The sequence below is a fragment of the Pecten maximus genome, chromosome 9 (genome assembly GCF_902652985.1).
Source record: "Pecten maximus chromosome 9, xPecMax1.1, whole genome shotgun sequence".
Taxonomy (NCBI): domain Eukaryota; kingdom Metazoa; phylum Mollusca; class Bivalvia; order Pectinida; family Pectinidae; genus Pecten; species Pecten maximus.
Genome location: NC_047023.1, coordinates 42,671,355 through 42,685,224, shown reverse-complemented (window position 1 = coordinate 42,685,224; position 13,870 = coordinate 42,671,355). Strand labels below are relative to the sequence as shown.

Here is a 13,870-nt window from a genome sequence, read left to right as displayed (position 1 = left end):
TTTATACTTTTTCACCGTAAAGTAGTAAAGCAATATTAGTTAGACTTTGTATTTTTTTCATACTGATTAACGTTTTACGTTTTTCAAATTTGTATAGATAATTAAGTTATTGTAGAATTATTGTAAAATTCTTTAAAAGTTATATATGTTTCAGGTTTAGTTAATAGTAACCATTTTTGTTTATATTTCATTTTTCCTAGAATAGCTTTACACGTACATTTGTATTTATGTTGGATTTTTTTCGGCATAGCCGTATAATACTCTTTTGGCCCTGGATATGACGCGAAAGGTGGCGTTACTGGTCAAGATGAAGTATGTGATTGGTCAATGTACCGGTAAATGCAAAATGCAGATATGCAGTTAAAAACGAGACAAAGTTAAGATTGAATGCAAGCTGTATAAGCGGTCATATCTTTTCAAATTACAAATTGATAAAATTATATTCCTGATTCAAATGCAGTCTTATTATCACCAAACATGATTCAAACTGATATAATTTTGTTATCCGCGCTGAAACGCATAAGTTCATTTTTTTCACCAGCAGTTTTACATTATAACCACCAGCATAAAACTATGCCGTTTATCTTTTTTAAAGATTTTTCTTGTTTATATTTGTTATTATATAACAAAATGTAGATCAGTAACTGCAGAACTATTGTTATATTCAGGTTTCTGTAAAAGAAATATGTTTTTGTTTATCATACAAGGAATGGCGAATGCACAGGTCAACATTAACTTCATCATCAATAGATATTGTCATTATTAATAGTTAACATCTAAAATTAGTGCTTTGAATTTAGAAAACAATTTCTTATTTTATTTATTTTTTATTTGTATATTTTTTTTTTTGATTTTTTATTCATTTATGTATATTTATCTATATAATATTGTCATTTCATTATTACTATTAAAATTTTCTATATGATAGTGCTTTGAATTTAGAAAACTATATCTGATTCATATACCTGAGCTGACCCTATTTTTTTTTACCTGAGTTGGTATTTCATATTGAAACAGACTATAACCAAACTTCAAAGACCTTCCTATAGAAACACCTTCCTTTGTCTTTACCAGAGTTGTTGTTCGGGGAATGAGCCCATTACAAAGGCTTGATTTGCTGTACACTGGTGTGAAAGGAGGTAGTATGGTCACATGTCCTGGGACACATGCCAAACAATTTCCAGAAATCTACTGGATAATTTTCTAGGTCATGATCATGAACGTTTTGGGAGAATTTCAGTTTCGAAGAAAATGGATCAGCTGTTTCTATATGACATACTGTAAATGCATTTGATTTGGTGCACTCAAATTTAGCACATTGACAAAATGTAATAGATTAGCCCACTGTTGAATTGGTACTCAAATTATTTTACTATAGAAACAGTATACAGAAAGTGCTATTAGCACAATAATAACTTAGCACAATTCTTTCAGCACAAAAAGCACTAAAATATACCACTAAATTACATATGCTTATAATAGGAATTCAATATTAATGATTGGGAAAAATTCTGCAAATATTGCCATAAGCTTATCCCTGCTAAAACGAGTTGTGCCAGTTTCAAGCCCCAGATATATCTGTCGAACCAAATTCCTGAAATCCTTTTTATCTATGCTATTCCCAGCCTGTTTAGAAAACAAAACTTATGGATGCCTCATCTAGCTATCTTTCCTTGCCAATTAACAAATCAAGCATGGCCAATACAGACACAGCTGTTGCACATATCCGAATAACACCAGGTCCTGAGGCGAGCCAGGTCGTCCATCTCAAAGACGGAGATCACAAAATCCAACGACGTGTACGGAGACCAGATTTGAGCAAAATAAGACTGGTTTAGCCTTCACTAGGAGTCCACATTCGTTTGTGTACGATCATATTCCAGGATGAGCTGTTTAATGAAACCAAGTTTCTTGTGTAAATAGTCAAACCTCTTCTTTTGATCAATGTACTTCACATCACCTTTTTGTAGTTTGTATTCCATTCGAATCTTGTTCTTCAAATTCTGAAAAGGAATACAGAAATATGAAGAAAACTGTATAATTTAACAAGATACACATTTGTTTAGGGTAGTTGGGTAGTACAGAGGGAAAACACAGTCTCCCTTGGGAGTTGACCATTCAATACTTGGTTTGGTTTGTTTTTGTTTAACGTCCTATTAACAGCCAGGGCCATTTAAGGACGTGCCAGGTTTTGGAAGTGGAGGAAAGCCGGAGTACCCGGAGAAAAACCACCTGTCTACGGTCAGTACCTGGCAACTGCCCCACCACGTAGGTTTCGAACTCGCAACCCAGAGGTGGAGGGTTAGTGTTAAAGTGTCGGGACACCTTAACCACTCGGCCACCGCGCCCCCCCCCCCCCCCCCCCCCCCCCCCCCCTATTCAATACAGTACTATATGGAGTTGATCTCTGTTAGCCTGTAAGTAGGACCATTCGATAGTCATACTGAAGACCAACAGAGGTAGAAGCTCATGTATCAGGTTGATCAACGTGCTATCAACCTTCCAGTTTGATATGTCCTACAGTCCTGTATTGATCATCCAAAATCATCTTATCTGGTGAAAAAGTGCTGCCCTTAAAATGTGGTGACAAAGTGCTGCCCTTAAAATGTGGTGACAAAGTGCTGCCCTTAAAATGTATGTCTGCTGCCATTGTTAAGACAGAGGTTGCCATGTATGTCTAGTGCCTTTTATTCAGACAGACTTTACCTCCTAACTTCTGACACAGGTGACCCCGATTTTTACCTTGTGTATTATATATATTAACAGGATAACAGACTTTACCTCCTAACTTCTGACCCCGGTGACCCCGATTTTTACCTTGTACGTGTATTAGATATATTAACAGGATAACAGACTTTACCTCCCTGAACCCGGTGACCCCGATTTTTACCTTGTATATCAGATATATTAACAGGATAACAGACTTTACCTCCCTGACCCTGGTGACCCCGATTATTACCTTGTATATTAGATATATTAACAGGATAACAGACTTTACCTCCCTGACCCTGGTGACCCCGATTATTACCTTGTATATTAGATATATTAACAGGATAACAGACTTTACCTCCTAACTTCTGACCCCGGTGACCCCGATTTTTACCTTGTGTATTAGATATATTAACAGGATAACAGACTTTACCTCCCTGACCCTGGTGACCCCGATTATTACCTTGTGTATTAGATATATTAACAGGATAACAGACTTTACCTCGTAACTTCTGACACAGGTGTACCCAACTTTCACCTTTTCATTATCTACAAGATAGACTTTACCTCGTAACTTTCTGACCCTGGCTCTGCCTGTTTTAGCATGGCCTCAAAGTCCATGAACTTCTTTGACACTCGTTCTACGTTCATATGCAATCCTCTATATTCCTCATATTCATGATTAAACTCTTGTTTGTAGCGTTGACGCTGTTCAGCAGTGGAGATCGGATGGTAGGTACTGGAAACAAATAATGCAACCATCAATTAATGATAAAAAAAAAGAATGAAAACAAGGTTTAGAGTTAAACTATGATAACATACTGTTCAGTTAAAAAACAAAACATTACTTCAGTGTATGTAAAATTGATGACCTATTAAATTCTATTTTGGACAAAATTTGAAGTACATGACTATATGATACACAACAAGAAGAAGGCAATTACAGTAAAATTCATTCGACCTATCCTTATATTTCATGAAACTTCTGTTGAGTATGGTACAAAAAATGTATATACTGTACTTCACTAGCTCACTGCCTTCATATGAAACTTCCTAAAATATTAGTCATATCATGAACAAAATAATAATAAAACACACATTTATACTCTATAAGAGACCACCTGCCAAGAGGCCCTTTTTGGGTGTTCTAATCAGGTCTGAGGGGTCACTTTTGGGTGGTCTCATGATAAAATTTGAGGGGCCCTTTCTGGGTGGTCCCTGTGACAGTACGAGGGGTCACTTTTGGGTGGTCCCTGTGACGGGTTTGAGAGGCCATTTTTGGGTGGTCCCTGTGACAGGTTTGAGGGGCCACTTTTGGGTGGTCTCATGATACAGGTTTAACACAATAGTTCCCTGTAAATTTGGTATCTAAATCAATTTCACATTTTTGTTTCTTACTTCATGTAGTCTGGATTGTCAGAGGTGGACGTGGCAACTTGGACTCTCTCTGTAAATAAAATATCCCACATTACCATTACAGACTTGTGTTAGACATCCTAGACAAGGTCAAATACTGATACAGACTCTCTCTGTAAATAACAATATCCCACATAACCATTACAGACTTGTGTTAGACATCCTAGACAAGGTCAAATACTGATACAGACTCTCTGTAAATAAAATATCCCACATAACCATTATAGACTTGTGTAAGACATCCTAGACAAGGTCAAATACTGATACAGACTCTCTCTGTAAATAAAATATCCCACATAACCATTATAGACTTGTGTTAGACATCCTAGACAAGGTCAAATACTGATACAGACTCTCTGTAAATAACAATATCCCACATTACCATTATAGACTTGTGTTAGACATCCTAGACATGGTCAGATACTGATACAGACTCTCTCTGTAAATAACAATATCCCACATAACCATTATAGACTTGTGTTAGACATCCTAGACAAGGTCAAATACTGATACAGACTCTCTCTGTAAATAACAATATCCCACATAACCATTATAGACTTGTGTTAGACATCCTAGACAAGGTCAAATACTGATACAGACTCTCTCTGTAAATAACAATATCCCACATAACCATTATAGACTTGTGTTAGACATCCTAGACAAGGTCAAATACTGATACAGACTCTCTGTAAATAAAATATCCCACATAACCATTATAGACTTGTGTTAGACATCCTAGACAAGGTCAAATACTGATACAGACTCTCTGTAAATAACAATATCCCACATTACCATTATAGACTTGTGTTAGACATCCTAGACAAGGTCAAATACTGATACAGACTCTCTGTAAATAAAATATCCCACATTACCATTATAGACTTGTGTTAGACATCCTAGACAAGGTCAAATACTGATACAGACTCTCTGTAAATAAAATATCCCACATAACCATTATAGACTTGTGTTAGACATCCTAGACAAGGTCAAATACTGATACAGACTCTCTCTGTAAATAACATATCCCACATAACCATTATAGACTTGTGTTAGACATCCTAGACAAGGTCAAATACTGATACAGACTCTCTGTAAATAACAATATCCCATATAACCATTATAGACTTGTGTTAGACATCCTAGACAAGGTCAAATACTGATACAGACTCTCTGTAAATAACAATATCCCATATAACCATTATAGACTTGTGTTAGACATCCTAGACAAGGTCAAATACTGATACAGACTCTCTGTAAATAACAATATCCCACATAACCATTATAGACTTGTGTTAGACATCCTAGACAAGGTCAAATACTGATACAGACTCTCTCTGTAAATAAAATATCCCACATAACCATTATAGACTTGTGTTAGACATCCTAGACAAGGTCAAATACTGATACAGACTCTCTGTAAATAAAATATTCCACATAACCATTATAGACTTGTGTTAGACATCCTAGACAAGGTCAAATACTGATACAGACTCTCTCTGTAAATAAAATATCCCACATAACCATTATAGACTTGTGTTAGACATCCTAGACAAGGTCAAATACTGATACAGACTCTCTCTGTAAATAAAATATCCCACATAACCATTATAGACTTGTGTTAGACATCCTAGACAAGGTCAAATACTGATACAGACTCTCTGTAAATAAAATATCCCACATAACCATTATAGACTTGTGTTAGACATCCTAGACAAGGTCAAATACTGATACAGACTCTCTCTGTAAATAAAATATCCCACATAACCATTATAGACTTGTGTTAGACATCCTAGACAAGGTCAAATACTGATACAGACTCTCTCTGTAAATAAAATATCCCACATAACCATTATAGACTTGTGTTAGACATCCTAGACAAGGTCAAATACTGATACAGACTCTCTCTGTAAATAAAATATCCCACATAACCATTATAGACTTGTGTTAGACATCCTAGACAAGGTCAAATACTGATACAGACTCTCTGTAAATAAAATATCCCACATTACCATTATAGACTTGTGTTAGACATCCTAGACATGGTCAAATACTGATACAGACTCTCTGTAAATAACAATATCCCACATAACCATTATAGACTTGTGTTAGACATCCTAGACAAGGTCAAATACTGATACAGACTCTCTCTGTAAATAACAATATCCCACATTACCATTACAGACTTGTGTTAGACATCCTAGACAAGGTCAAATACTGATACAGACTCTCTCTGTAAATAACAATATCCCACATAACCATTATAGACTTGTGTTAGACATCCTAGACAAGGTCAAATACTGATACAGACTCTCTGTAAATAAAATATCCCACATAACCATTATAGACTTGTGTTAGACATCCTAGACAAGGTCAAATACTGATACAGACTCTCTGTAAATAAAATATCCCACATTACCATTATAGACTTGTGTTAGACATCCTAGACAAGGTCAAATACTGATACAGACTCTCTCTGTAAATAACAATATCCCATATAACCATTATAGACTTGTGTTAGACATCCTAGACAAGGTCAAATACTGATACAGACTCTCTGTAAATAAAATATCCCACATTACCATTATAGACTTGTGTTAGACATCCTAGACAAGGTCAAATACTGATACAGACTCTCTGTAAATAACAATATCCCACATAACCATTATAGACTTGTGTTAGACATCCTAGACAAGGTCAAATACTGATACAGACTCTCTCTGTAAATAACAATATCCCACATAACCATTACAGACTTGTGTTAGACATCCTTGACAAGGCTACAAAATAAATTGGCAGAAATCATGAAATTATTTCTGTCAAGGTATCAAACATAATATGACATAACTTCGAGTGCTACTACTGAGAGTAAACAACAGACATTTTTTTATCAGGTTATTTGCCCTCACAGCATTTATGGAAGAATAAACCCCCAATCAGAAACTAAATTACATGGTGGACTTAACGCGAGACTTGATTGATGAGTAAAACCAGAAATCAAGTTATGCTCAGATACCCAAGTTCAATGATGAAGGAGAGTGTAACATAATGTTCAATTAGAATTCGTTCTGCTTTTTAAATACAAAATAGTCATTCAAAGAAATCTTAACACAGAGAAGTTTTTATGAATTTATGATCATGAAATATTGAAATAACTTATCTGATGATTAGTTCAATTATTTGCCCACAACTCAGTGTAGTTATCTCTCCTAGATCAGGATCCTTTTGACAACTAGGGATATTTCAATTTCGCTCATTTATGGTGGTTGGGGTAAAAAAAAAAAGGTAACTATAGAAAAAAAATTCACCCAAATTGTGTTTTTAATTGTTAAATACATGTTGCTTGTACATTTTAGGACACTTTTCAAGATGATTTGTGATGTCATTAACTGAAAGATCTAATTTATATTGATCCACTTGGTAATAGAACTTATACCCTCTTCCTGCAATACCACATTTGATAATTTTAATTATGGGGCTCCTGAGGGGTGCATGAACATGATCAATTTGACCTTACACATTAGTATGTTATGGTCCTCAGACGGATATTCAAATTCAAAGTATATTTTCCAAAGTCATCTCAGTTAGTTCATTCAAATTTTGAATTCATCTGTGAAAGCAGCAACATTTTAATCTGTATAGCCTAGTATAGCAGCTAAAACATGGTCTCTTAATATATGCCACGTAAATCTAAAAATTGGGTAAAATTAGTATATGAACATATTAACAAAAACCTGTTATTTAGAAGACTGCTTGCTGTGTTTGTTTCTCAAGCAAGTTGATTAAACTTAAAATATTATCTATCTAATATGAACACACCATCAATATTTTCCTTTTTGTGTGTGTGGTCGTGGCCATTGACGGTGAGATGTTGATCACGTTTGGGGACCTCAGCGACAATTGGTTTATTTTCTTTCTTGGGTTTGGCCACGGAGTGGGAAATACGCTGTTTTTTGGATGGAAGCAGATCAAGCACCGATTCACTTGGCCGTTTCTGGAATAAAAACAGGAAGTGAGGGAAAAATTCAACTGACCAGTATCTCGCATATCGCGTCCTTCAGCAAACTACTTGTCGATTCTGAGATTCCAATCACCAACTGAAAATCACAGGGAGTCTCTTCTAAAGGGACTTGAGTTCTTTTTGGGAAACATTCGGGAAAATTAAATCTATAGTTTTTAATATCTGAAACATATACATTATACTTCCAAACTAACCTGCCTTTACCTCACATGATTCCTACAACATGTGCTACATATGACACTTCCCAAAGACAAGAGGCCCATGGGCCAGTCAACTGATGTAACTATCTTCTATGTATTTACAATTTATTTCTAAATAGCTCCTATACATGAATGATAATAAAGTTTAGCCCTTCCACATGTTAGTAACAAATTTTTAATCATTACCAATTGAAATGACACAAATTATGCTAAAAATGTGAAATTCCCCAATAAACTGTATAGTTCAGCCCCTAACTTAAAGAAATTTATATCTATTTGCTGAAATTAGTTTTTCATCCTCGTCAGTGTATGGCCAGTGTGCACATGTTATACATATGGACTGTATGGCCTAGGCTTATATCTATTGGGGGATTTATTCTATATCACCAAATATCTACACTCAACAGTGAACATGAATATATATCAAATGTTTATTGTCTAGTATTACTTACTGATAACATAATCGTCTAGTAAGTATTTCAATTAAGAACCCCTTGTAGAAGAGTTACTATCTTAAAGAACATTGAACAAGTCAGCTAACTTCAAGGAGTTACTTCCCTTTAACTCACTCTGTCATATCCATGTGTATATCTTTATTTGTCTGTATTTCTTACCACCTGTTGTCACTTTAAGGAGAAGACTTAGATAGGCTATGCCTGATGTCTAATCCTATTGACTTTTCTCTTATGTCAATAAAATTTGTTGAAATTGAATGATACAAATTGAACTGAATGATACAAATTGAACTGAATGATACAAATTATGCTCTAAAAATGATGAACAATAGTATAGCCCAGCCCTGCCCAGGGGGAAATGTCAGACCCAGGGGCCATGAAATTCACAATTTTGATAAAGCACTCTATTCCCATCAGTCCCTAGAGGTGTGCCAGGGTCATTATATGCACAACAAAAAACTGCTATTGATTGCTGATAATTCTAACCAGGTTTGAATCATTTGAAATGGAAATGACACAAATTCTGCTCAAAAATTTGATTTTGCCATATAAACTACTAAAGATCAGCCCCTTCCAAGGGAGAAATGTGAGACCAAGGGGCCATGATACATACACACAACCCCCTACAAACATTACACTATACATACCTGTGAATTACTGATACATACACACAACCCTCTACAAACATTACACTATACATACCTGTGAATTACTGATACATACACACAACCCCCTACAAACATTACACTATACATATATATACCTGTGTATTACTGATACATACACACAACCCCCTACAAACATTACACTATACATACCTGTGAATTACTGATACATACACACAACCCCCTACAAGCATTACACTATACATACCTGTGAATTACTGATACATACACACAACCCCTACAAACATAACACTATACATACCTGTGAATTACTGATACATACACACAACCCCCTACAAACACTACACTATACATACCTGTAAATTACTGATACATACACACAACCCCCTACAAACATTACACTATACATACCTGTGAATTACTGATACATACACACAACCCCCTACAAACATTACACTATACATACCTGTGAATTACTTGGACTGTCTGGAGATCTTTGATTAGAAGCAGGAGATGATGCTGGTGATAAATTGTCCAATTTCCTGAAAGAAAAATATAACCATCACAAAACTGTTGTCGTGGACTCAAAATTATTTACATTAATGATAGTGTTCTATTGATATCTGCATATTGGCCATTTTTTTCCTAAATGATAAAAAGATCTGTCAGATTCTATGCCATAACTTTATGAACCATCAGGTATACTGTTATGATGACAACATCCTACAATCTTGACATGGTTTTACGTGTGACCTTACTTTTTCACGAGATGACAACCTCCTACAACCTTGACATGATTTTACGTGTGACCTTACTTATCACGAGATGACAAAGCAACGTCCTACAATCTTGACATGATTATACGTGTGACCTTACTTTTTCACAAGTTCCTTGTCGGTGTCTGTATAGAATTTCCAGTCCTGTCGCACCTCCGAAAGAGCATGACGGGCCAGCGAGTATTTGTTATCACGAGGGATAAATGTGGCCACTTGTTGTAGTACAGAAGTAATGGTGTCCTTGTCTTTTTCCATGATTCCATCTACATAACAAAACGAAGATCTCATTCACATAAACTCCAAAACGAAGATCTCATTCACATAAACTCCAAAACGAAGATCTCATTCACATAAACAACAAAACAAAGATCTCATTCACATAAACACCAAAACGAAGATCTCATTCACATAAACAACAAAACAAAGATCTCATTCACATAAACTCCAAAACAAAGATCTCATTCACATAAATAACAAAACAAAGATCTCATTCACATAAACTCCAAAACAAAGATCTCATTCACATAAATAACAAAACATGGTAAGTCAATGATTTACAGTCCCCCACCAGATGTTATATACACATACTAATTATAAGAATGTATACATTCATAATACATAAGGTGAACCCATACCCCAAGTATGAAGTTTCAGTGTCAAGTAGTGTAGGAGATAGAGCCAAGGAAAAGCATTTTCTTATGTAGGTCAGAGTGATCTACTTCTGATAAACAACACAAGGCCTCAACAACAAGACAACAATCTCATTTACATAAACAATGTCATTCACATGAACAACAAAATAAAGATCTCATTTACATATAAAACAACAAAACTATCACTATTTACATAGACATAACAATGATGTCATTCCGATCAGCATTACAATGATCTCATTTATGTAAATATAACAATAACTTCATTTACATAAACATAACAATTACACCATTCACATTAATATACAACACTTAGTATACAATGATATGGTTCTGTGCAATTCATCATGTAGAAAATATTTTACCAAATGTTAATGTATTCCAAGCTTACATGCTCAGCCTTTCATCAGTGGTTAAACAAGAGACCAATGGGGCCTGCATCGCTCAGCTGGATATTTCAGTAATTATGGCAAAGTTCTCTTATAGTTATAATGTATTTCTGTCAGACCCACCCACTGTTTATAAAAAATTGGTTCCCTTTCACCCAAGGATGCTTCAGACCAAATTTGGTTCATTACTAGTATAGTGCTTTATAGGAAAAGTTGACGGACAGACGACTGACTCTGTACTACAGCATAAACTTACCAACTTAAAAATTGATACCTACCTGCTTTCAGTCTCAACAGTAGCTCTGGTTTCTTGTAAGGGCGTAAGGCCAATAAGTGTATTATCCGATCTCTGTGAAATACAGAAATAAAATTTATTACACATATGTAGGACAACCATCATTGTGACACACTAACAAAGATGACACCCTCATTGTGACACACTAACAAAGATGACACCCTCATTGCGACACACTAACAAAGATGACAACACATCCATAACAAAAATCTGGAATTGGTAGATTTTTTTTTTCCCAACTTCATTCTGGGAAGAAAATAAACAGTGAAATGGGAAGGAAAAAGTCAGAAGTAAACTGCAAGTTTTTGGGAACTTGGCTTAAATATGAAATAATTTTAATTTGGGGAAAAGGAAAAAGAATAATTGATTTAATTTGTCGGAATGATATAATGATCTGAGCAAAGTCAAAAACTAATAATCTAGACTATATGGATCATTAGAAGAAGTTGTTTAAAGATCACACTGAATTTGATTTTGAATGTAAGTCAATGTCATTTAGTTCAATGATTTTAACATTTATAATTGATGGTCATTCAATCCAACCTCCAAGCCTTGTGCTTCATTATAAAGAAATTGTTTGAAGAATTGTGAAATAACCTGGATTTGACTGGATTTGTACAGTGGGTGTCGTAAATTTGACTTAGATTTGTATGGGGGATGTCATCGATTTGACCTTGGATTTGTACGTAGGTGTCATAGAAAACACCTAGATTTGTATGGTGGGTGTCGTCAATTTGATCTAGATTTGTATGGTGGGTGTTGTCAATTTGACCTAGATTTGTATGATGAGTGTTGTCTATTTGACCTAGATTTGTATAGTGGGTGTCGTTGTGACCTAGATTTGTATGATGGGGGTCGTCCTGACCTAGATTTGTATAGTGGGTGTCCTGACCTAGATTTGTATGATGGGGGTCGTCGTGACCTAGATTTGTATAGTGGGTGTCGTGACCTAGATTTGTATGATGGGGGTCGTCGTGACCTAGATTTGTATAGTGGGTGTCGTGACCTAGATTTGTATGATGGGGGTCGTCGTGACCTAGATTTGTATAGTGGGTGTCGTGACCTAGATTTGTATGATGGGGGTCGTCGTGACCTAGATTTGTATAGTGGGTGTCGTGACCTAGATTTGTATGATGGGGGTCGTCGTGACCTAGATTTGTATAGTGGGTGTCGTGACCTAGATTTGTATGATGGGGGTACCGGTGTTGTCGATGAACCAGTAGACTCTTACCCTTCAGGAGCGCCTGGTCTTACATTACTGTGTACATTTTTAACAGTCTCCATACATATCTATACTTTGCCCTCATTTGATTGATTTTGTGATAGAATAAATATTGAGATTTGTTTATTGGATTACCTAATCGGCTAACTGTATATGTGATTCTTAGTTGCAGTCGCACTATGTCTTTTTTTTCATAATTTGAACTAAAAAAATGTCTAACTTACCTAGAATTAACAAATGGATGAAGCGTATCAATAATTGAGATTTCCATTATGTATTAATTATACACCGTACAGATTGTTGGTTCTAATACCAGGGGAAATATTACATTACTGGAGATCGATTATAAAAAATCAGTTGCTTATCGGATCAGTTGATGTTAAACAATTAGTTTATTATATCTGTTCATTGTCCCATCCCTGGTGTAAAAGATATTGTAGAAACCGGTGTATGTGAACTTAGTTGGGTTAAGCAGTACAGGTGTTTGTACCATGGACAGCTGGCTGTATATCGGTAAGTTGTGATAACATTAGCCCAACACCTATATCTCAATGACAACAGCTGTACAGCAAACTGCAAGATCAGGATTTTTAAACATGGCAGATGTTGATAAAACTACAGTCAAACCTGCCTTAGCGACCACCTGAATTAAACGACTTCCTTTCATATGCGACCGTATTTTTTCCTCCCAGCGTTATTTACTATACTAGTGACCTGAATTAAGCGACTACCTGTCAGACGCGACTAACGACCATCATTTCCGTGTCCCAAATGCTGAAAAACGACTTTTTCAGCGACTTTCCGAGCTTTAAAACGGAAGCAGAAGTCATAATCAAGAAGAAACCGGACGAACTTGTCTGCTTTTAAAGATTAAAAAATACTTCAGAAATGCATGAAATGTCTTATTCTGTCTCACAAAATGTACTGAATTTTTTATCTTTGCCCTGATAACACCCAGAAACGAACGAAACTACTTTACTTCTAAAGAATGAAAGGAGGAGATGGGATATGGCGAAAAAACGTCCTCGCCATTCAGACGATTTTCACGAAATTTTGATAGACAAAAATACAAACATTTGCTTGAGAAGTATGAACAAGAGATCCCAGAGGG

At 35.6% G+C, this 13,870-nt stretch overlaps 1 protein-coding gene across 1 annotated transcript in view; it reads right to left on the bottom strand.

The window, feature by feature from the left end:
- Window positions 1-992: 992 nt before the first annotated feature.
- LOC117334078 (RNA polymerase II elongation factor ELL-like) overlaps window positions 993-13,870 on the bottom strand; it is a 37,522-nt gene continuing 24,644 nt past the window's right edge. The window contains exons 6-12 of the mRNA XM_033893517.1: window positions 11,521-11,591; window positions 10,301-10,463; window positions 9,891-9,966; window positions 7,942-8,116; window positions 4,108-4,156; window positions 3,277-3,448; window positions 993-2,003 (exon numbers count right to left, since the gene is read on the bottom strand). Coding sequence (XP_033749408.1) covers window positions 1,845-2,003; window positions 3,277-3,448; window positions 4,108-4,156; window positions 7,942-8,116; window positions 9,891-9,966; window positions 10,301-10,463; window positions 11,521-11,591 — 865 coding nt within the window. The 3' untranslated portion in view covers window positions 993-1,844. The remainder of the gene's footprint in view (window positions 2,004-3,276; window positions 3,449-4,107; window positions 4,157-7,941; window positions 8,117-9,890; window positions 9,967-10,300; window positions 10,464-11,520; window positions 11,592-13,870) is intronic.